Below are 22,796 nucleotides of genomic sequence, written 5' to 3'. Positions count from 1 at the left end.
GTGATACAATGGCTAGATTGTGATTCTTCCAATGCAGTTTTACAGTATCACACAAATCTTCATGGATACACTTCCTGCTTCTCTGGTGGCTCAACCTTCACTGTAGAGCTTAGATGCTCTTGTTTCTTGAAGCTCTTATCAAGATTATTGCATAGGATTCTCAGGATTCCAGTGATTAGGCAAAAATGTAAAATTGGTTGAACTCAGAAAAAAATGTTGCCTTCTAATGTCCTCACTGATTATCATCCAGTTTTCACAATATTTGGCAGATCTGTGTCTTATTTTGTTATTAAGGATTGTGACCATATTCTTTTTTCATTGAAGTTGATGTTTTTCCTTCATATATCCATTTTATGTTCTTTTTTTCTTTATTTAATTTAAGGGAGTAGAGTACATAAATCTTTAATATACTATCTAAATATGATATCCAAATCTGTACTTAGGTAATTTGGCAGCAGTATGGCAAATGGTTTATAAAGCAGATAACAAAAACAGAAGGATAATTGGAGTTGTCAGTCGGTCTAGGGAAGGCACAGTAAGTTATAAATCCAGGTATCATCAATGAACTGAAAAAAGGGTGTGGTTTCAGATATTTTTGATTGATAATTGATAGGACTTGGGAAATGATTTAACCAGTAGATGAAAGAAGAGAGTCTATTGAAGAATATTACTGTTCTAACTGAAGGAGAAATTGGAGGAAGGGTAGATTTGGAGATGAAGTTAATGCATTTGCATTTGAATATGTTGTCTTTGAAGGTGTTTTATAATAATTTGGAAAATGGTTTAAGAGCTTGAAGTTGGTAATCTACTGCTTGGACATGATTATTGAAAAGTTAGAGTGAGGACATGTGGTATGGGCAAGGAGTGAAATTGAGAAAATTGACGTGGATATAACCTGCACATGATGATTCAATGGGACACTAGGTTAACTTGATAATAGATGAGTATTTCTTAGCTGCTAAGGAATTCATCAGCAGAAAGTCATGGATTATTGGGATATAAGGTTGATATAATATTTGGAGCAAAAAATATTACCTAGACTTTTGTGGATTTAGGCTGTATTACTCAGTAAACATAACATATCTAGATTATTCAATAAATAGACAATGCCTACACTATCATGGAAGAAAAATTACCAAAGATTGTCTCTCTCTTTCTCTGTGTGTGTATGTGTGTGTTTGTGTGTGTGTGTGTGTATGTGTGTGTGTGTGTGTGTGTATGTGTGTAAAATAATTTGAAGGTTTAAAGGCTAAAAATCAGGTAAATAGTCATCACATGAAAAATCAAAAACATTTTTATTTCTTCAATTTTTTAAAATATTGATTCTATTTTGAGTTGTAGGTCAGAACCCTCTTTGAAGTAATAAAGACTATAAATGGAGGTTTTACTCAGGGACTCAGAACAGAGTTTGAATAACTGAACAGATCTATAGAAAGTTAATGGTATGGATCTGTCACCAAAACAGATAATAAAACAGATAGGTCAGGGAAAGGTGAGTTGATCCATTCACTGTTAAACTGTGCTTTACACTAATGGATTTTCTATTAGAAGCATGATTTTATGCCTTCTCTATTTAAGCTTAATCTGGGAGTTTGTTTGTGTTTGAGGCTTGTGAGTTTCAGATTATTTTTTTTTCAAATGATTAAAAAAAAAATAGGGGCCCAAGAGCTAATCAATATATATTAACTGTGATAATCAACATTTGAGTCTTAAACAGGAATTGTTACAGAAAACTGTTGAGACAGATTCCAGTAGAACTATTTACTGATTTATGTTATTAATTTCCATTTGTTACATTTTCAAAGTTGTAAATGTAGCCCTGGGAAAAAAAGAAGCATTTGAAGAGCCTGACTCGTAATAGATGGTGTTGTGGGAGGGTAAATATGCTTTAAAAACAGAACCAGATGGCACCACAATTTTTGGTTGCTCTGATGAGTCCTGGCCTCCAGGCTCTGTGGTTTTTTAAGTGGCAGGGACCAGCATCCTTAGTTCCCTATGCTGTTTTGAATCTTGGAGTTTGGCCAGGGGGAACCGGATTCTTAAAGTCTTCGTGAGGTCTTGTTCTGTCACACTCAGGTTCAGTTAGCGTTCAAGGATGAGTAAGACGCAGAGTCCTCACAGGAAGTTGAAGAATGATCAAAAGCTTACAGTCTTATTTTGTATATGATTGAGTACAATGTAATACATTAGGAAGGAAAAAAAAAACACTACGCAAATAGAAGACTCAAATTATTGCCAATTCATCTGAATAAAGGAAGATCATCTCAGTGTATTAACCTATGAGATGACAGGTTGCCAATGAACTAAATCATAACTCAGCATTGTCATGGATAGGAGATGGAGTTTAATGTGAGAATCATCTTATAATGTGTTTTTTCTTACTCTGGACTAATGCTTGTGTCTTTAATAGTAAAAGGAATTTTAAGATAAAAATCCCTCCATTTTGCTTCCAGAGGGTTAGCTTTTCAAAACAGTCTATTTTTGAGAATCATTCAAGCTCAGTGTGGATAAATAATATAGACAAAGGAAAATCATTTCAAGTAAAAATTACCTTCAGAAATGTTTGTTTCAAATTTTTCTGGGAAAAAGAAAACCCTATAACTTCCCTCTCCCAAGATCTTATGCTATTTTCAGATTACAAAGTAGTTTCTACCTATTTCATTTGTGGTTGGAATTAAATTATGTTTTGTAGAATTTTTGAAGTGAATGATGGGATAGAAGGAAATCAAATTAAAATTGTATGTATAATCAAGTGATAGAGGTTGTTTGGGCTAAAGAGAGTGAAAATTTTGTTAGTTTATGAATTTATAGATGCAGGATTTTTTATTTAGAAATATGACTTTCTGGATTTCATAAATTATTCTTCTTTAAAGATTTAAACTTTTTTTTCCAGCACTAAGTTTAGAAAAGTCAAATATATGACAATATCTTCTTGCAATTATAATTTTGAACAGTGGACAAAGGTATAATAACTTTGAAATTCCATCTAAAAGAGAACTAGTTTCTGCAATGTTTTGAAATATTCCCAAGAACTATGTTGACCCTTTTTTTTTTTTTTAACTTTTACAACAAGTGGCCCCTTATAGATAAAATTATAATGATCTTTATAGTGGTTGGTCTAAAAGTAGCATTGGCAGTGTTGCTTGATTCAACCATTTAAACACTAGGCTTTGAAAGTCTTATGTGACAATAAACTACATTGGTAATTTTTAATAGCAATCCTTGAAAACAATATTGTTGGGAATGACAAAAATCTGCAGACAGTTGCTTGTGATATTGTTACAGTAAAGGAGGAAGCAATGGGAAATCATTGCATGCTTCTAACCACATATGCATCAGTCAACTATTTAGAGATCTTAAATACAGTGATTCTTGGAGATTGAACTAAGGGTTGGGAGTGCCTGGAAAGAAAAGAAGAGTCTGCTGAGAGTCTGGTGGAGCCAGAATTTGCTTCTGTGTTCCTGGGCTTCTGTTTACCACTTCATAAATGATATATATTTTCAGAGAGGTTTGGCCACAGGAATATTGTAGATTAAGATTGAGAGGGATTTAGAAATCATGCAAAAGATGAGAACACCAAAGAACCTACATTTTCTGTTTTCTATTGCTCTTTCAGGGCATATGGGTCAGTACATATGTCTTTACGATATGCTTTGCTGCCAATGTGGGACTGCTGTTTGGTGTTGTCTGTACCATAGCTATAGTGATAGGACGTTTCCCAAGGTAAGATCTTATTTAAATGCTGTTTGTTCTTACTCAGCAGCAAAGTATGTGGTGTTATCTGTTACGTTTATTTATGTATATCATTTAGTACTACAATCTCATGTTTTACTTGTTACAAGAGAATTAGAGACAAAAAGATAAGAACATGTTTTATGTTGATAAATGTTGTATATATATACATATGATATATAATAGTGTTAGTGAAGAAAAATATCAACATTATAAACTAGAATGTGTTAGTGAGCTCTCTATTACTATAACAAATACCTAGGATTAAATGAAATTAAAGGGAGAAGAAGTTTATTTTGGCTCATGGTTTCAAAGGTTTCAATCTATGGTTGATTGGTCCTATGGCTTTGAACCTGTAGAAGGTAGAATATCATAGAGGAGAAAATATGGTGGAGCAAAACTGCACATTTCATGGTGACTAGAATGGAAAGATAGAAAGTGATTGGAGTCCAATATCCCTCATGCCCCCCTCTTTTTTTGGTACCAGGGATTGAACCCAGTGGTGCTTAACCAGTGAGCCACATCCCCAACCCTCTTTTAAAATATTTTTATTTAGAGACAGGGCCTTGCTGAGTTGCTTTAGGACCTCACTAAGTCGCTGAGGCTGGGTTTGTAGTTGTGGTCTTCCTGCCTCAATCTCCCAAGTCGCTAGGATTATAGGCATGTACCACCACACCTGGCCCAATATCCACTTTGAGGACATACTCCTAATGACCTAACTCCACCCTACTCTTAAAGTTTCCACCACCTCCTAATAGCAATACAGGCTGATAACCAAGCCTTTATTTAATACATGAGCCTTTGGAGGACATTTCAGATCCAAATTATAGCAAAAACATAAAATATATTAAAATAAATAAGTCCCTTAGCCATATACTGTCTCATAGAGATTTTTTTAAATTTTTTTTTTTTTTATTTATTGTACTCAAATGGGATACAACTTTTCATTTCTCTGGTTGTACATGATGTAGAGTCACACTGTTTGTGTAATCATACATGTACATAGGGTAATGATGTTTGTTTCATTCCATTATCTTTCCTTCTCCCCACCCCTCCCCACCTCTCATTTGAGATTTTTTTTAATTATGTGAAGAAACATAATGTCCAGTGAGACACAAACCACATAGCAACAGTAATCATTTGTAAAATTAAGTAAATTAAGTAACTATAAAATTCTGGATAATTTGTTGAGGAACACACATCTTTTTGCATATCTGCTGAACATCTATAAATCATTTCCTCTATTTTGATTAATTCCCTTTCTGATTTCTCAGTAGCTACCTGAAAATGCTTCTACTCACTTCTCATCCTTCTTCTGAAATGTGTATAATATTATATTCCTAAAAATGTGTTAATAGCTTCTCTGTAGACTTCATCTTTATAGAATCTGTAGCTACAATTCATTATTATCTGACCTGTTTTGCCATTGATTCCCCCTTTTCTTCCTTTCCTTCAAAAACAAGATTTTATCAAATACTGCATGCTTTCTAGCCTTTTCTCTTTTATAATTCTTTACCAATCCACCTCTTACAGCTTGGAGATATGGGGCTCTGGGAACCCAAATGAGGTAAATTTTATTTATTAATCTCTAGTTAGATGGCCTCTGTTGTTACTCTCTATTCCTGAATATCCCAGAGATACATAGATTTACCATTGTCTTATGAAAAGATGGGTTATAGGATCCAAACCATTTATAATTGTAAAGATAGATGACATCCTTTTGCTTCTTCATTGTTAATGCAGTGGTCAGGAAATGACTTGTTGTATTTTCTATCTGCCTTAACTTTAGAGCAAAGACTTTAAGTATAAAAAACATGAAAGAAATGGAATTTAAAGTGAAGACAGAAACAGATGATGTAAGTTTAGTTTCCTTTTTCCTTTGTGAAATTATTACATTTGTGGGTTTAATAGTTTTAATACATCATAATAAGGTGAAAAATTTTGACATTTGAAAGCATGATAATCCTACTTTTATTTTTTGTGAATTTCCAATGGTACATATGTTGACCACCACATATGTGGTAGTAGATGTGCAATAAATCAATAGAACAAAAGAAAATCTCTTTGGATTAGCATTCAGATAAGATCATGCCATTTCATATAGCTACAATGCACAGTTGGATAATGGCCCAGATTAGTTCAGGTATTTGGAAACCTCTTTTCCATAAAGTAATCAGACCAAACTCTTAGTTTTTCTGGATTAAATGACAGAGGAAGAAAGGGAATAGGAATAAGTCAAAATTGGTTCATGGTATTGCTTTTTAAAAAACCTAGTCAATGAGATTGCATTGTTAGTAGAAGAATATTAAGTCTAATGGTTCTGGAATGCCAATAGGGTTTTTGCACAGTAGATACTTTTTTGGTGTGTGTGTGTGTGTGTGGAGAGGAACCAGGGATTGAACACAAGGACACTTGACCACTGAGACACATCCCCAGCTCTATTTTGTATTTTTTTAGAGACAGGGTCTCACTAAATTGCCTTGCTTTTGCTGAGGCTGGCTTGGAATTCTCTATTCTCCTGTCTCAATTTCCGGAGCCACTGGGATTACAGGCCTGTACTACCACACCCGGCAACACCTTTTTAAAGAAACAAACTACATAATTTTTTTGCCCTGCCTATGCTTAGGAGGGTTAATTGATAGTGTTTGAATGCTAGTATTTTGCTCTAAGAAATGACAAAACAATTTAAAGGGGGAAAATGTTGACTTGAATTATTTTTGCCAATTTTTAAAAATTGTTCTCCTTATGAACCCGTGTTCTCTCTTATTTCTTACATTCACTTGTTCATTCAGTACCTCATGATTCCTCTAGAAACAAAGAGAACAGACCTCCCGCCAGAAGGACCCATGTCAGAGTATTTCCAAGTAGACTGGGAGTAGAAGTAACTTCAGGAGTATTCCCGCGACACTCAGGGAAATGGCTTGTGCTTTTCATAAGCATGGAAAGATTTGCCTCACAGAGAACTATTTGAGTTTAGAGCCTTTAAGGGTGTTCCAGATGTAACTTTTCCATCATCTCTGTCTTTTATTCCCTTGAGTTGGCCATGAGAATTCACTGCTTGTGCAAAGTCCTATTCTAACACTCTGACCCCTGAAGTCCTTGGTGTATCAACCTTACATGTGTAATTGCATTGATGTCCTAGGCTTTGAGATAGAATTCAACATTGGAATGACTATTTTTCAACTTGAAAGTCACTGGTTAATAAACTATCTTAGCTTTACCTTCTTTAAGGGTTAACCATATGGGGAAGTGAATGAAGGGATTTGCAAGAAAGACTAAAATGCTAGAAATTTCTCCATGTCCTTAAACCTTGGTTGTTTTGAATTTCATCATCCAACTGAATAATAACTGTACCACATGGAAATTTTAATTTAATTTAAATATTATGCCCTCACTGGTTACTTAATGTTTTATATACAAAGAGGGGAAAAAACTAAATCTGAGCAAAATTTGAATATGAGCTGGTGGATGGAATAGCTAACTTAAAATAAAATGATCTGTTATTCCTGTTCCATTCATGCACTTTCCAACCTTTCTTCCTGTGAAACACCGGTTCCTGATTTGGGAGACCTCTTCTGACTCAGTGAATTCAACTTCATTGAGAATTTCTTTCCTGGGACAATGAGTATCTCCATTCTTTAACAAGTGCATATTTTTTTCATCTTATCTTAAAATAATATACTGACACAATCACATGTGAAGTGAGGTGACTAACTATGACAAATCTAAGAATTCATGTTTTATTTTTGGTTTCTAAGAGGTTGACTTGATTAAAAGTTAGTTTGGTAGTTTAAGTTTTCTTGACTTATTTTTTGCAAATCTCCTCAGTTAGCTAGAGTTAAATCAAATTGTTTAGAAACTTTTGAGATTATTTAATTTAAACATGGATCTAATTTTAAAAATGAGGAAATGTAAAGAGGTTAAATGAATGGTCCAAATGAATATACCTAATCTTTTCTCTTTCATCTCTTTTCCACCTGCATGCATGATCAATTTCTGCATCTTCTCTTCCATGTGAACACTAAAGCCTGAAGGAGTATTCTTTGCTTAGTTGGTAAGGAGTTATCATGACACAGAATTGACCATCCTGTCAATCAGATATTTTTCTCAGAGAGGACAGTTTCAGTTGCTCATCACTGAATGCAGCCAGTTATACCTGGGCAGATGGCCAAAACAGACATCTTTTGTGTCAAAACTTTTCCTTCTTCCATTCTGCATCTTTTGGCTACATCCTTGCAATGCAGTATAATCTAAGGCTGCCCAAAGCAAATCTATAGATGGACAATAACTCCCTATCTCTTCCTTCCAATTAGGATTATTACTTATAAAGTTACATTTCAGGTAAAGGAAAGTTCATGTTATTATGAGACAAAAGATTGACAGTGGACCTTTTAGAACACATTTTCATTTTTGAAAAATCTCTATGGTTAAGTACATTAATTTTTAATGATGGATTGGATGGAAGAGGTAATTTGGGAAGATGGGTCTTCTTAGCATTCTTTGCATAATCTACTTTGTAGATTGTTTCTACAATTGAGTGACATTTGGAGATAAAAGATTTAAACTTATTGGGTATAGTTATTCTATTTTATTTACTTCAGCATTCTGAACCTTTTTCTTCTTTAAAAGGAAACCCTGCAGCAGGTAAAAATTATCTCAATAAACAATCCACTTGTTTTTCTGAATGTGAAGAAATTTCATATGGATCTAATAAACATAATACAAAAGGAAAATGCCAACAACCAGCCACTTGATGATATCACTAAGGTAGGTAGGATCAGTCATACTATAGGTAAGTGTACCTCATGGCAATAAAATACGTCTCATATAAAAATAGTACATTATAAAAGTGTTTTCAACCCTCTCCCTCAGCAAAACCTAATATCATGGTATTCTTTTCAGATGGTTCTTATAGTTAGCCTTCAGGTAATCACTCTCTTGTCTTTTCATTCATTTACTCAGTGCATGTCTAATGAATACATGTGCCAGATACTATAATCCCAAGAATAAGTAAGACAAGTCACTTAGTTCAAAGGGCCTTTTTTACTGAGGTCCTAATAAAAATACCTTTCATTAGATCTAACTCTTAAAGAGATAATATGATAAATGACCAGAGAAGCAAAAATTACTGCCATTACTATGATAACATTATTATAAAATTCAGTTCTCTTTATCTCCATAAGTAATGTCATTTATCAGAGATATTGAATCAAATGTGCATTGGTATGATTTAATGTAAATGAGCTATCTGTCATCATATGAGTCCTGAAGTTCCCTGCAATATTAAGAGCCTGGACTTTGAAAGCAAACTCCCTGGATTTCCCACTAACTAGCTGTTGAACTTTAACCAAGTTACTGAATCTTTGTACTTCAGGTTCCTCATCTGTAAGCAAGATGATTAAATATGCAAAGCACTTAGAATAGTGCTTGGCCTACTCAAAACTTTACACTCTTAGCTACTATTTTCAGTTTGATTGACTGTACTTTTCACAAAGCTTCTCTTGACTACTCAAGACTACAATGATATCTTCTTTCTCTTATGTCCTTGAGTTTGTATTGTCTCTCAGTCATCCAGGTACTCCACACCATATGTGATTTCCCTTATTATTAACATTTGGCATTACTGTGACATATTTGTTATTATTGAAAAAACAAAATTGGTATAATTGACTGATATAATTGATATAATAACCAAAGTCCATGTTTTATTTATATCTTCTTAGTTTACCTAATATCCTTCTTTTGTTGTTGTTGTTGTTGTTGTTATAGAATTCCATCAGGGATACCATGTTATGTTTAGTTGTCATACTTCCTTAGGCTCATCTTGTCTATTGCTTTTTTAAATACCTTGAAAGTTTGAGTAATATTGGCCAAGTAGTTTATAAAATACCCTCCTATTAGAATTTTTCCAGTGTTTTTCTCAGAATAAGACTGAGATTATGCATTTTGGGGAGGTAATCGATAGCCTCAAAGTGTGTTACTGCATCTTATCAAAAGCACATAAAGTCAACATTATTTGCTACTGATATTAACCTTGATCACCTGAATTAGATAGTGTTTGCCTGAATTTCTCCTCTGTAAGGTCACTATTTTCACCCTTTCTATGCTGTATCTGGGGGAGTAAGTCACTGGTTGTAGATCTCAGGTTAGGAATGTGGAGTTAGGATCCACCTCCTTGAAGGTGGAGTATCTATGTAAATTATTTGAAATTCTGTACAGAATATTTTAGACAAGGTAGTTTTAAAAGGAAGGAAAGTTCACACTTGTTGAATGTCATTTGGGGTCAATTTCTTTATTTGGGTTAACTTTATCATCACCAGTCACAACATATAAGTGACATTACCTGAATTCTACATAAAAGGAAGGTTCAGACTATGTTTCAGCCTGCTGGAGATTGTTTCAGTCAGCACTGTGTTGCTGTGACCAAAACACCTGAAAAGAAAAAAGCTTAGAAAAGGGAAAGTTTATTTGCGGCTCATGGTTTCAGAGGTTCAGTTCATAGATGACCAACTCCATTGCTAAGGACCCAGGGTGAGGCAGCACATTATGGGGGAAGGTCATGCTGAAGGGAAGCTGCTCCCTCAGGCAGCAGAGAATCAGGGATAAGAGAAGGGACTGTAGTAAAGATGACCCTTTCTGGGCATGTCCCTAGTGACCTACCTCCTCCAGTCATGCTATACCTGCCTACAGTTTCCGCACAGTCAGTCCATTCCAACTAGGATGGACTGATTAGGTTACAACTCTCATAATTCAATCATTTCACCTGTGAATGTTCCTGCATTAACACAGGAGCTTTTGGGAGACACCTCATAGCTAAACCATAACAGACTCAGAAATGTGAAATAAGCTGGTAGAAACTGTACTGCTGATATCTATCAAAGTAATACTCAAAATATGTTACCTGTACCATTGGGTATTCAGAAGGGAAAATAAAAGTGCAAAATGATTTCACAATAGCAACAGCATAAAGCAATGTTTGGTAGCCTCATTTGGAACTGGAAAGGCGTAGGCTTTAAGTTTAGCCCAGCTCTTACCAGCTTTTGTGAATTTAATCAAGTGTCATAAGTTCCCTTGTCTTTGACTTCCTCATATGGAAAATGAGATTAGAACAATCATAAGATTGTTTAGAGGATGAGATGATCAATGTCAGGTCCTCAGTGTGCAGTAAGTACTGAAAAAAATTCCAGTTGCTATTATCCTCATTAATGAGAATAACAACATAGCATGTGATCTCATAAGGGGCATCAAATATTGTCAGAGAAGCTTAACTGAAGGATACAGAGCCATTTTCATTCTCCTTCTCTAGCATCTCCATAAATCAGGAATGTTTCTCAGACATTTTCATGGAGTTAACTTTTGTGTAATAGGAAATATCTGACCAGTGGCTCTCCTTCTGAGAATGCTGTGTTAATGAGGTCAATTTCTGTTAGGTATGCTACATGATAAACTCTAGCAAATGTTTAATTTCTGACTCAACATGGAAGCAAACTAAAGAAGACGTCTGACTTGATAAATCAATGATCCACTGAGCTAATATCCTTAGAAGTCATTTTCATCTTATAATTTCTAAGTTTATTGTATGCAGCTTTCTGAAAACAAAGCTAGTAAAGCATATTTTCTGGAGAATTTTTTTGGTATTCACTGTGAAGAAAGAAATGATGTATTTGTTTTTCATGGGCAGCATTTTTTTTTTTTTACAATATTTGTCTTCTTTGCCTTTGTTTTCATTTCAGTGTGAACAAAACACGTTGCTCAATTCTCTATCCAATGGCAACTGCAATGGTGAGTGAGTTTTAAGGAAAGAGCAATCTAAGTTGTTGACTTGCATTAGAACACAGAATGAAATCTCTTCTCTCTTCCTCTCTGCTATGCTTTCTTCTCCTCTTCCTCCTCCCTCTACTTTCCTTCTCTCCTTCTCCTTCCTCTCTCTCCTTATTCTTCCTTTACTCTCTACCTGGTCCTGTTCTTCTTCCCTTTTCCCTTTCTCTTCTCCTTCTCTTTTCTCTCCTCTGTTCTTTATCTTCTTCCCTCTCTCCTGTCTTCTCTTTTTCTCCTCCATCTTTTCCTTCTTCTCCTTCTAACTCTACTTCCTCCTTCCCTTCTTCCTCTCTTTTCCTTCTTCATTCTCTTCCGTCTTCTTTTTATTTATTCCAAATAAATGATTGAGTCACAGTTTAAAATTTATAGTATTTTTACAGTTGTAATACAGATCAGTCTTTTCTCCAAATATCATCTCTTTGAATATATTTTTGATTTCTACTCCAAATAATCTGTTAATTAAATCAGCAAATTAAAGCAATTTCATCTTCATATTTACCTGAAAAATAATCAGGTAACAACAAAAAGTATTTTGCTGTGGCTACTTGTTAAGTTATCCAGGTCAATGTTTATTTTCTAGAAAACTCATGAACTGATGACTTTGAATCAGTATAGAGAAAATAAAGACACAGAAGAAAGTCATATGCTACTATGAAGTAGGAATGAAAAGCACTATGTATTACAGTTGAATGACAAGAGAGAATTGAATTAGAAAAAAACTTGCTTATTTATCTTTTCATTCAATATTTAATAAGATTAAAACATCAGGAATAGTTAATTTTCCACCATCATGACTTTTATGTAATATAAATATACTAAATTTGAAAAAAAATTTATAGTGTATAGTATTTATTTGCTAATTCCTCTTGACTAAATGGAAAGTTATATTTATTGGAAAATTTTGAGAAATATCTGTTTTACTCTTTTTGAAATTTTGGCAATAATTTTAGTTACAAATTTATTAGATTTTTAAAAACTGTAATGGCATGTATTTCTTTAAGTATGTACTCCAAAATAAGTGCTTTATTTTTTTTTTTACCATGAAGTTAAAGAAATGACATGATTTATCAAAGAATAAAATGGCACCATACTAGTTTTTGTTATTTGGTCATAGAGTTGAGTAAATAAGTCAATGCTAAAAACTCAAGATAAAAACTCAGTATTTTTTAATTACCTTTTGTGATTATTTTTGTAAAGTATAGTTGTAAATGATTCCCCCCCAAATAAATTTGGCATGTTTTGGTTATGGCTTTATCACCAGAGACAAAAAGTGATTAGATGGTCAACTGATAAATAAATAGAATGAAAGATGCAAGCAAGGGAGGGAAAGCAGGAGAAAAAAAGGTTGCATGGATAGAGTCCAAAACATTATTTTAAACCAGAGGGTTAAATCACTATCAGGTTTGTTGGGACTTAAACAATATCTGTTCACAATTTGGTAAGAGAGAAAAAAATGAAGAGGAAAATTTGAAATATCTATTGCATCGAATGTGAGCATGATTCAGAAAGCTCATGTGTCAGTTCTGGGAATAGGGGAAATTATTCTGAATGACCCAATTAGCATTCTTGTCTGTGACTGAGGATCCAGCTAGATGCCAGGATTGGGCTGTTATATTCTCTCTCAGGTAGATAACTGGGACAGAATGAGTTTCTGTTTTTCTGATGACCATACACTGGGACCATAATGTAAATTTCAACACATCTGAAATAATGAAAATTGTACATGCAGGAGTTTTTTATTTGGCCAACAGGAAATAAACTGTAAATATTTAGTAGAAGAAAATTTATAGCAAAAAGATAACTCAAAAAATTTTTTATATTTGAAAATTATCACCCTTTGCAGTTATTTCTTGTGCAAATAGGAACTCATAGTGAGAATTAGAGGGTAAAAGCTAATTATTTTACAAAGGAAATGTATATCAAAATGTATGGGGTACAGATAAAGCAGCACCAAAGGAAAATTTATATATTGAGCTGCATGTATTAGGAAAGAAAAATAAAATTGATAATTTAATCATGTACACCAAGAATTTTTAAAATTCAAAATGAAACCAATGAAAGCAAAAAGGAGGAAATAATGAAGATAGAAATTAATGAAATGGAAAACAAAATTGCAAGAATAAAAAAATTCAGTTTGGCCCTTTGAGTAGAATAACAAAATTATTACACATCAAACAAAACTTTTTGAAAAAGTCACAAGTAGCAATAATAGGAATAACATTTTAAAAAGGTTGTAACTACAGATTCTATGGATGTATGAAAATTGAAAGTGTTATTGGTATCCTGATCTAAATGGAAATTTAGATGATATGGGCAAATTCTTAGTAACCTATAATTTTACAAAACTGATTAAAAAACTTAAATAAATTCCCATAACTTTTCTGTAATTATTAAATAAATTATCATTACTTTAAAATCTTCACATAAAGAAAATCCCTTACCTCAGCATCTTTACCAGTGAATTCTACTAATGGGGAAATACAGTGCAAGATTTGTCATAATGACACTGTTTATTATCCTGCAAAAAAACTGGAAACAAGAAAAATATTCATCAATAGTACGATGGAGAAATAAAATATAGAATGCTTATATAATTGATTAAATATATATTAAGTACCTATTGTATTAAAGTGTATTATATATTGTAAGTACAGAATAGAATAGAACAGAAAAGAAATATATGAATCAATTGCATCAACTCATATCAACTTGGATGCAGTTTAAGTATCAGCTTCTTTGGTCTTTCTTAAATTCTCATGGCAAGTTTGCATCTTCCTGCCTGTGTTCTCAAAGAACTCTTAAGAAATATTGATATAGTGCTTATTTAATGATGGCTTCTTGAGTGGTTTACTTTCCTGCTAAAGTGAAAACTTTTCAGGAAGATCTCACCTCTGTCCCTCAATACCTATTGCACAGAACAGTAGCTGATGATAAAGTCACTTCACTGTATCCTGTTGAAACCCTGGCAGCCAGTGGCCCTTTATATTGATTAGAAGTAGTTGTTGAGAATATTCCTCTGCCATCCTCATTCTCTCCCCTCTTTTGACACTCCAAAAAGTCCAGTCCTCTTCTCTCTTGTTCTACTTTAAATGCCAAAGCTAGATTTATTGCTCTTGTTCTTGATTTCCCCTCTCAATTTAATCCACTAAGTCCCAAGTTTTCAATTCTGTAATTATTTCAACAGAATCAACACAATCCATTAAAGTAGGTTGGAAATCATAATCTAGAGCTTACATATTCTTTATGCATTTTCAAATATATGTATATATACATACATATTCATATTTAAGTATTGTAATCATTTACCTATTACTTTTCTCAAAAGAACACACCTTTAAAAACATAATAATTATCTCAAAGTTGCCACAAGTGGCATATTTATTGTCCAATGTAAGTTTTTATAGGCTGTCTACATCTGGGATGAAGGAACAATGTGGGTTTAATCACTAAAACCTATAAATCTTGGTTTCATTACTTTTGCGTTTTCAGTTTTATGATTCTGATTTTGTACTTAATTAAGTTCAGAAAGAATAAGTATAAATTTCACATATTTTTTTCTGCTGTGAAAAAAAATGATAATTCTGAAGCTTTAAAGTATTCTAGTTGGGAGTGATAAGGAACCCAGGAGGGTAGCTGCAGAGTAGCTGTGTTTTATTTGGAGTTCATGGCAGGTCATCTGTGGGTTTTGGAGAATACAGAAAATATCTGGAAGTGACCAAAGCTGGGGGAGGCATAAACTGAATACGGCAATGGGCAAAGTAGAAGGGAACTAAAGATGTTCCTCTCCCCAACAATCTTCTCAGACGATTCATAGTTGAGCAGATGATAGAATAATCAAAAGATATGAAACAAATCTCATATATTATAAGGTAGAAATTGTGTAGTTCTCTGAATGAAAATAAAGATTGCTCATCTATGGAAAAATCTTCTATTACTATGTTTAGTGGTTTGGGTCCCCACAACATTTTAGTTATCTTTTACTGACCTAAGATGTACTCTTTTGAAGTCTCCTTTAGCCTTAAGATTTGCCAGGTTAGCCTCCAGCTTCTGCTCATCTACTAAATTCTAGTCATCCTCCAGGTCTTGGCTCACACTTACAATTCTTTCATTCCCTTATTAATTCCTATCATTGTTCATTCAGCAAATATTTCTCATATTTATTGAATACCCAGTAAATCTTGGATGCAGTAATAGGTCCTGCATATTCAAGGATGAAGAAAGAAGACATGGTTTCTTTGTGTGGACCCTGAAGTCTAAACATGCTCCCTCTCCCACCCTCTTCCTACTCCCTGTGTTACTCAGTTTTTCATTACTGTGACCAAAAGCCTGACAAGAAAAACTTGAGGAAAGTTTCAGAGATTCAGTCCATGGTTGGTCAATTCCATGTTCTGGGACTATGGTGAGACAGAACATCATGGCAGGGGGTCATGGCAGAGGAAAGTTGTCCCATTCATGAGAGCCAGGAAGTAGAGAGAGCTTGAGTGGAAGGAGCCAGGAATAATATAATCCTCAAGAGCACATCTCAGTGACCTACTTCCTCCAGTCATGCCCTACCTGCCTGCAATTACCACCCATTAGTCCATTCAAATCATTTTGCCTCTAAACATTCCTGAGTTTCCTCACACATGAGCTTTTGGGGGAAATCTCTTCACCAATCTATAACAACACCCAGATCAACAGCCCTTGTCTATAAATTTCCTATTGCTATTGTAGTAAATCGTTGAATCTAGTGGCTTAAAATAGCACAATTTATTATTTTACAGTTTTGTGTCACAGAAGTCTGAAATGAATCTTAAGGACATAAAATCAAGGTTTTGGCATGGTTATATTCCTTTTAGAGGTTCTAGAGTAGACTCCATTTTCTTGTCCTTTCCATATTCTAGAGGGGCATCTATATTCCTTGGTGCATGCCCCACCCACCATTTTCAAGCCAGCTGTGTGGAATCTTCAAATCTCTCTGACCTCTTCTACTGTCATAACAGCTCCTCTGATGGAACCTCCTGCCTCTAGATCCACCTGGACAATATAGGATAATCTCAAATCCCAACAGCCTTAATTCAATTAAACTTATGAAGTTGCTCTTGCCATACAAGGTAACCTACTCACAGGTCTTGAAGATTAGATGTGAAGATCTTTGGGTGGAGTGGGGTGAGTTGTTCTATCTACCACATCGGATCTCCTGTGCTTCCTTAGTACTTTCTTCAATCTTAGAATTATAAGTTCAACTGACTAGTTTCCCCGTTTGTGAGTCTACTGAAGGCAGAGACCATCATCTCTCTTTTCACTGTTGAACTCACATTTCCTAAGATGGTGCTCAGAGTAAGAACTCCAGAGCATCTACACTAAGTGACTGCTTGAATGAACAAGTGAATGAATGAATGAAATGCTCAATGAAATGTGCATGTTTTCCAAAAGTAGAGTTGTTGTTTGTCCTAAATGTTTCTTGTCCCCTTATTTCTTGAGAAAATTAGAGATTTTTCAGGAAATCCACTTCTCAATAGTTAATTGATATTAACAGAAAATACTTAACTTTTAAAAAATTATGAGTGACTCACAGACTGTCAAGAATCCTTTGAAGTATATGAAAAAGCACTTCTAAATTATGCAACTATGAATACTTTTTAATTAAAAGACTTAATGAATATTCCACAGGAAAGAGCTGGCTTCCACAGTCTGGAGTTAATTGCCCACCCACACCTGATGGTTAATTTCTTTCTGAAATGTTGTTTTTTGTAGATAAAGCCTATCATTTACCACATCCCACATGGGTATGGATTAGTCGTCTCCTTTGCACATGCTCCAAGCTTACCTCATTTTGCTTAAGGCAGGATATTAGCTGTGCATTCACTTTACTCTTTTCTAGGATGATGTGATTTTTATTGTGCTAGTTGATTTACTTAGACGCTTACAACACAAGGTTATAGCCATAAAATCAGCACAATTGCAGAACCCAGAGGATATTGTGTAAGAGGAAACTTTGCTTATTTTTGAGAAGATTTTAGAAATGTCCACTGTATTTAAATTTTCATTTGAGTGAATTGGTAACTTCACCATTAGGATATCTTTTTTATTTAGAAAAGACATCATGAATTGCTTCTTTTAAAATAGCAAATACTTATCCACAACTATATAGCATGAGTCTTTTGTTTTGCTTTATTTTGTTTTGTTTTGGATGGCCTGAAGAATATACACGTTTTGATTAAAAGAATCACAAAGGAGAAACTCAGATATAAAACTAAAAGACAAAGCAAATAATGGTATGAGCATACTCTGAGATAATGGAAGGGAAAGTTTTATATCACTACTGATAAAGTCCAAAGATTTGCATGGTTCATAACCCATCACCACTTGAATTATGGAATAACTATAAGAAAATAGAGAATGTCAAGTACAATTTAGAAGTGAGATAAATGTAGTAAGATAGAAAGAAAAAACTTGTTTTTAAAAATAGTTTCAATACCTTTTAATCACCATTTTCTAGTCACTTAGATACAGTTATAAATCTCTAGATAAATACACAGATTTTTTTTCACTGTAGTATTTTTAAGTTCAGAATGACAAATTTTTGATCAATTAGTAGTGGTTTTTCAAAACGCTGAGTTGATAAAATTCTTAGGTCTTGTTTGACCTGGGTGGAAAAAGTACAATGATCAGATAATGTCATTTGCCTGCTGTGGAATGGGGTGATAGAACTTATGCCCATGTGTATAAGCAATAGTATTTGTAGTTTCTTTCAAGAAAATGTGCTGACCTTTTTAAAAAATCAAACAACTTTCAATTACAGTTTATTTTTGCTAACCCTCTTTTATAAATATTACTATTATGCTTTCTAGTACATAAAGAATAACATGTCAGAAAAGTTTGTTATTCACTAACTTTTTATTTTTTAGGTTTAATTATGAATGCTATTTTCTTACAGGAATTTTTGGACAAAGAGTTTTAGATTGTAGCTTATTTTGAAATATGTATTATTTTGTCATTTGATAAGAATGATACTATAACAAGTAGAAGATATAAGGACAAATTTTGATATCAAATTGTGACATTATTGTCAATTTAAGATCTATTGCCATATAGGTCAGTGGTCTAAGTCATTTATTTAATCAAGGATATTTTTTTAAACTGCTGATTTTTAAAAAAAGTGTTTAAGAAGCATGCATGCCACCTCCAAGCAGTGGTGTGCTGATAAATCTTTAAGAAACAATTTTTGAAGCAGGGGTCATGGGGTGGTCCTGTGCAGAAGCACTTATTTGTAGCATTTGCCAACATTTCTATGATGAGAATACTTCCATTATCATCACTAATCTCAAACTACCAACATGCTCTCACTGAACACGGAGTAGGGATGATGTGCCCATGATTGGTATGAGCCAAGAAGCCATCTAAATTTTATTTTTAAAATAAGTATGTTCAAAAAAGATCTACATAGAAAACCTACAAATACTTAATCCCAATGTGATTAGTCTTACTAATTTTTTGTATCTAACTTTGTAAGCTCTAATTCCATTACATATATGTTTATGTGTATATCATATTAATTTGATGTTCTCTCCTTACCTATTGTTTAATTGAGAGGTATTTTATATTCTGCAAATGTAATGAAATGTTTCTAAATTACATAAAAATGTATTTGTAACCCGACCAACACTCCTCTGTTGAGTATTCTTTCCTTAGAGCAAGTGTTTTTCTTTTTGCTGCATCTCAGTTTTTTTCCTGTCTGATAATGAGCAGGGGCTGTTTATACCCAACAGTATAAACAGGCCCCCTGCATCAGTAGAGGTAAGTCCTGTGTTGATTGAGACAAATGGTGAAGGCTCACAATGTCACCGTGGTCAGTGGATGAGTGAAGTTGTGGTGACTTTCGATTTTGTTTGAGGTTCTAATTTATCATTTTAGATCTGTAGAAGGATAGCCTGAATCCGTAGTAACTGCTTAGCCCTTTCCCACAGGAGAAACAGGGCAACAGAAGGCACTACCTCAGTGCCTGGCCCAGAGTTGCCCCTCAGTTATGCTGGTTGAATGGGAGCAGGAGAAGTCTGAGATCTGAAGCTGTCATTAGTGTTTAATTAAAGCTGTCCATATGGTTGGAATGCTTACATCTCTGCATCATTTCCTTGAAGGCTGCTTTTCGCATGAAGCATTCCCCAATCACTCCAGTGAGACTTCTCCTTTTGTAAATTCTCATTCTTTTTTGTTTTATCATTTTTAATTGTATGTCACTCTGTACCAATCCTATCCTTGTCCCTCAAGGATATTATAAGTTCCTTGAAGAAAAAAGTAGGGTATCACTCATATTTGTTATTACCCACTAAATGTCCTCAACATACTACATACTTTGTTGCTACTGATCAACTAATAAATATGAATATACTTCCAAAGGTGAAACTTAAAAACAAATCACATGCCTGAATACCACCTTTCGAATATGTTGTAATTTACCTTGTATCATTTCTCCTTTTTCTAACAGTTACTGCCATATAAAATTTTTCAAGTCTGTTTTATATTTTCTGTTCATCTGTTTTTATCTCTAAGCAGAAGTTTTGTTTAAAGCACTCATATTTTTCTACAAATTGAGAAACAATCATATTCACATTTTTCTGCAGTGATAAAGGAAAAACCTTGAGAATTTTTACCAGCAAAATTATTCTAATGAAGAATTAATTTTTTCAGAGAATTTCATGATAAAGAATTGGAATTTATCTCATAAACTTTGTTAATGCTGGGGATATATTAAGCCTACAGAGTCTTCTCTGAGAGCCATGTTACTGTTCAGAGGGATCCCAAATGGGGCCTGTCACCATTTAGAAATGTCATCTCACATGAGGAAGCCATGGCCTTGAGAATGTCAATCAAAAAGAGGTCATGAACTCTCAAGTAGCATCTTTTCTTTCTTTCCCACCAGGTACATTAAGAGGCAGATTCAGGCAGTTTTACTATGAACCAAGTAAAGCTTAATTTTCAGGGTCTGTCATACAGGTCCCTTCAAAAGTTGTATGACAAGCCCAAGCAATGGATCTTTGATTTAAAGTATGAATCCCAGATTGTGTAAACCTCAAGCATCAGAAAACAGGGCTGTTCCTCTGGGCACACCCATCAAGGAAACCTGTGAAATTGTGGAAAGCATATCCCTAGAGGCCTCTGTTCTAGTCTTGTTTAGCTCAAACTTGCTAGCTCTCCTTTCAAAATCATGTAAACTCTCCTACCCCATTTGTCTATCTGTGAAATGATACTGGTAATTAAACTACCCTGTCTTCCTCTCTGAGCTGTGTGATAATTACCTTCCATAACATCCTAATAATAAAATATCAAAGTTCAGAAATAATTAGTAATTAACTGAAAATGTAAAAATTAAGAGGTTTTTGGAATATGATTGTTAAACACGAGGTTACTATTGTCTTGCCACCATTCAATGAAGACAGCAGCAGAAACATCTGTGAATATTCCATAACTGAAGTCTCTGTTTCTCCTACAGAAGAAACTGCACAGTCTTGCTATAACGACAAGTCTGCATTAATCCTGGATTGCAGTGGCTTGACCTTTTTTGACTATTCTGGAGTCTCCATGCTTGTTGAGGTATTTACACAGTCTGTGTCTGGATTGATTCATTCCCTTCTCTTTAGTAACAGGGTCTTTTAAGAATTATTGGTGCATATTAATTTTACAGAATGGTGAGTTTCATTGTGGCATATTGGTATATGCATATAACATAATTTGAGTAATGAGGGTTTTTATCAGACACTCTCTCAGCTCCAGAGTCTGATACTCCTTCCCTTCAAGGGACGTAAGACCCTGTGCCTCACACCACTGTAGATTTGCTTTCGGGAGATCCCATCAAACTTGTAGGTATGTGTGAGGATCAGGGATGGGGTATTTACTGGGTAGTTATAAAACACAGCCTTGACAAGTGGTGGGCGTAGCATATAGTCAGTTTATAAGGTTTCCAAAAGAAGAGGAAAAGTCCCCTCCAGGACACAGGCTGCATGATCAAGTGGCCTTGATCTCTCACTTGGTGACCCAGTACCATTCCTGGTCTCTCAAAAAGTGCCCCCCTTAGGGACTTTTCTCTGTTCTCTTGGGCGATGGTACCTCCTCTATCCTATGATTTCCATGGATTCTCCATGACCCAGATGTGCAAAAAATAAAACTCCATTCTTTAAAACCCACGTAGCTCACAAAACCTCAGTTCCACAGGTGGAAGAATGCTTGATTTTGTGAATTCAAGGAAAAGAAAGATGCTTCTGGCATTTTTTCTCTTTCTTTCTTTCTTTCTTTTTTTTTTTTTTACTAAGTCAACAAGAACTTCCCTCCTTTCTTTTTTCCTTCTGTTCTCCCCTTCTATACCTTAAATTGAGAATTGGGCTAGGACAACAGATTAAGGGTAGGGAAACATCTGTTCTAGTCTTCACCAATGTCTGTGCATAACCAGTGTGGCTGGCCTTCAGATGCTGGTTCCCCAGCTTTCTTCTTATCCTGGCTTTCTGTAGACTCCCCCTGAGTGGCTTAGTATTAAGTCAAAGCCTTACTCAGAATACTATGAAAATTTCTAGAAAAATTTCTCTGCACATCTTCCTGTTTTCTATATTCTCTCCACACTCTCACCCCACAAGCCTCCCTGAACTCCTGTCTTCTCAATCCAGATAAGCAGTTGCATTTTACTTGAATCAACCCCCATCAACACTGAAGCCCAGAAAATGCTTTGTCTCAAAAAGCTGAGCTCTGGAGGGCTTGCCTCATTTGTCAGGCTGCTTTCGAGGAACTCTGTCCTGCACTGCTGGAGGCCTGTTGTTTAAATAGAGTTGTTTATATATTGTTGTCCAATTGTCTCCTTATTTGTGGAAGATGGGTTGGTCTCTCATTACTTATTCATTACGACTGAAAGTGGAAATCAGACATTGACTTTTAAAGTGTTTGGACTTGTAGCTTTGATATTTTCTCACATTGTGAATTTTAATTGTTTTCTTGTGAGATTGCAAACTCAAGCCTCTATTCATTTGTATTTTCAATTTACCTTGAAATGTCCAACATTACAAAGTCAAGGAAGTACAGAGGTCAACTGTAACGTCACTTTCCTAGGCAGGAGCATGTGGAGGGAAAACACTGACTTTGCCGTACACACTGAGGTGTCAGTAATCATGTCCCCTGCCTGGATCTAAGTTGATTCCTTTGTAGAGATGAGGTGGTGATTTTGATTTTGGATAAAAAATACAAAACAATTGAAGTTTATCTATTTCAGGCCTTAAATCTAT

The 22,796-nt window shown here is 34.5% G+C and overlaps 1 protein-coding gene across 2 annotated transcripts in view; it reads left to right on the top strand.

Moving 5' to 3' along the window:
* Slc26a7 (solute carrier family 26 member 7) overlaps positions 1 to 22,796 on the top strand; it is a 115,008-nt gene that overhangs the window by 84,883 nt on the left and 7,329 nt on the right. For both annotated transcript variants that reach the window (XM_047557356.1, XM_047557345.1), the window contains exons 12-16: positions 3,617 to 3,723; positions 5,522 to 5,588; positions 8,362 to 8,499; positions 11,466 to 11,514; positions 21,023 to 21,123. In XM_047557356.1, the coding sequence (XP_047413312.1) occupies positions 3,617 to 3,723; positions 5,522 to 5,588; positions 8,362 to 8,499; positions 11,466 to 11,514; positions 21,023 to 21,123 (462 nt within the window). The remainder of the gene's footprint in view (positions 1 to 3,616; positions 3,724 to 5,521; positions 5,589 to 8,361; positions 8,500 to 11,465; positions 11,515 to 21,022; positions 21,124 to 22,796) is intronic.

The sequence above is a fragment of the Sciurus carolinensis genome, chromosome 1 (assembly GCF_902686445.1).
Source record: "Sciurus carolinensis chromosome 1, mSciCar1.2, whole genome shotgun sequence".
NCBI lineage: Eukaryota > Metazoa > Chordata > Mammalia > Rodentia > Sciuridae > Sciurus > Sciurus carolinensis.
The sequence above is the reverse complement of the archived record's forward strand: the minus strand, read 5'-3'. Positions and strand labels throughout refer to the sequence as shown.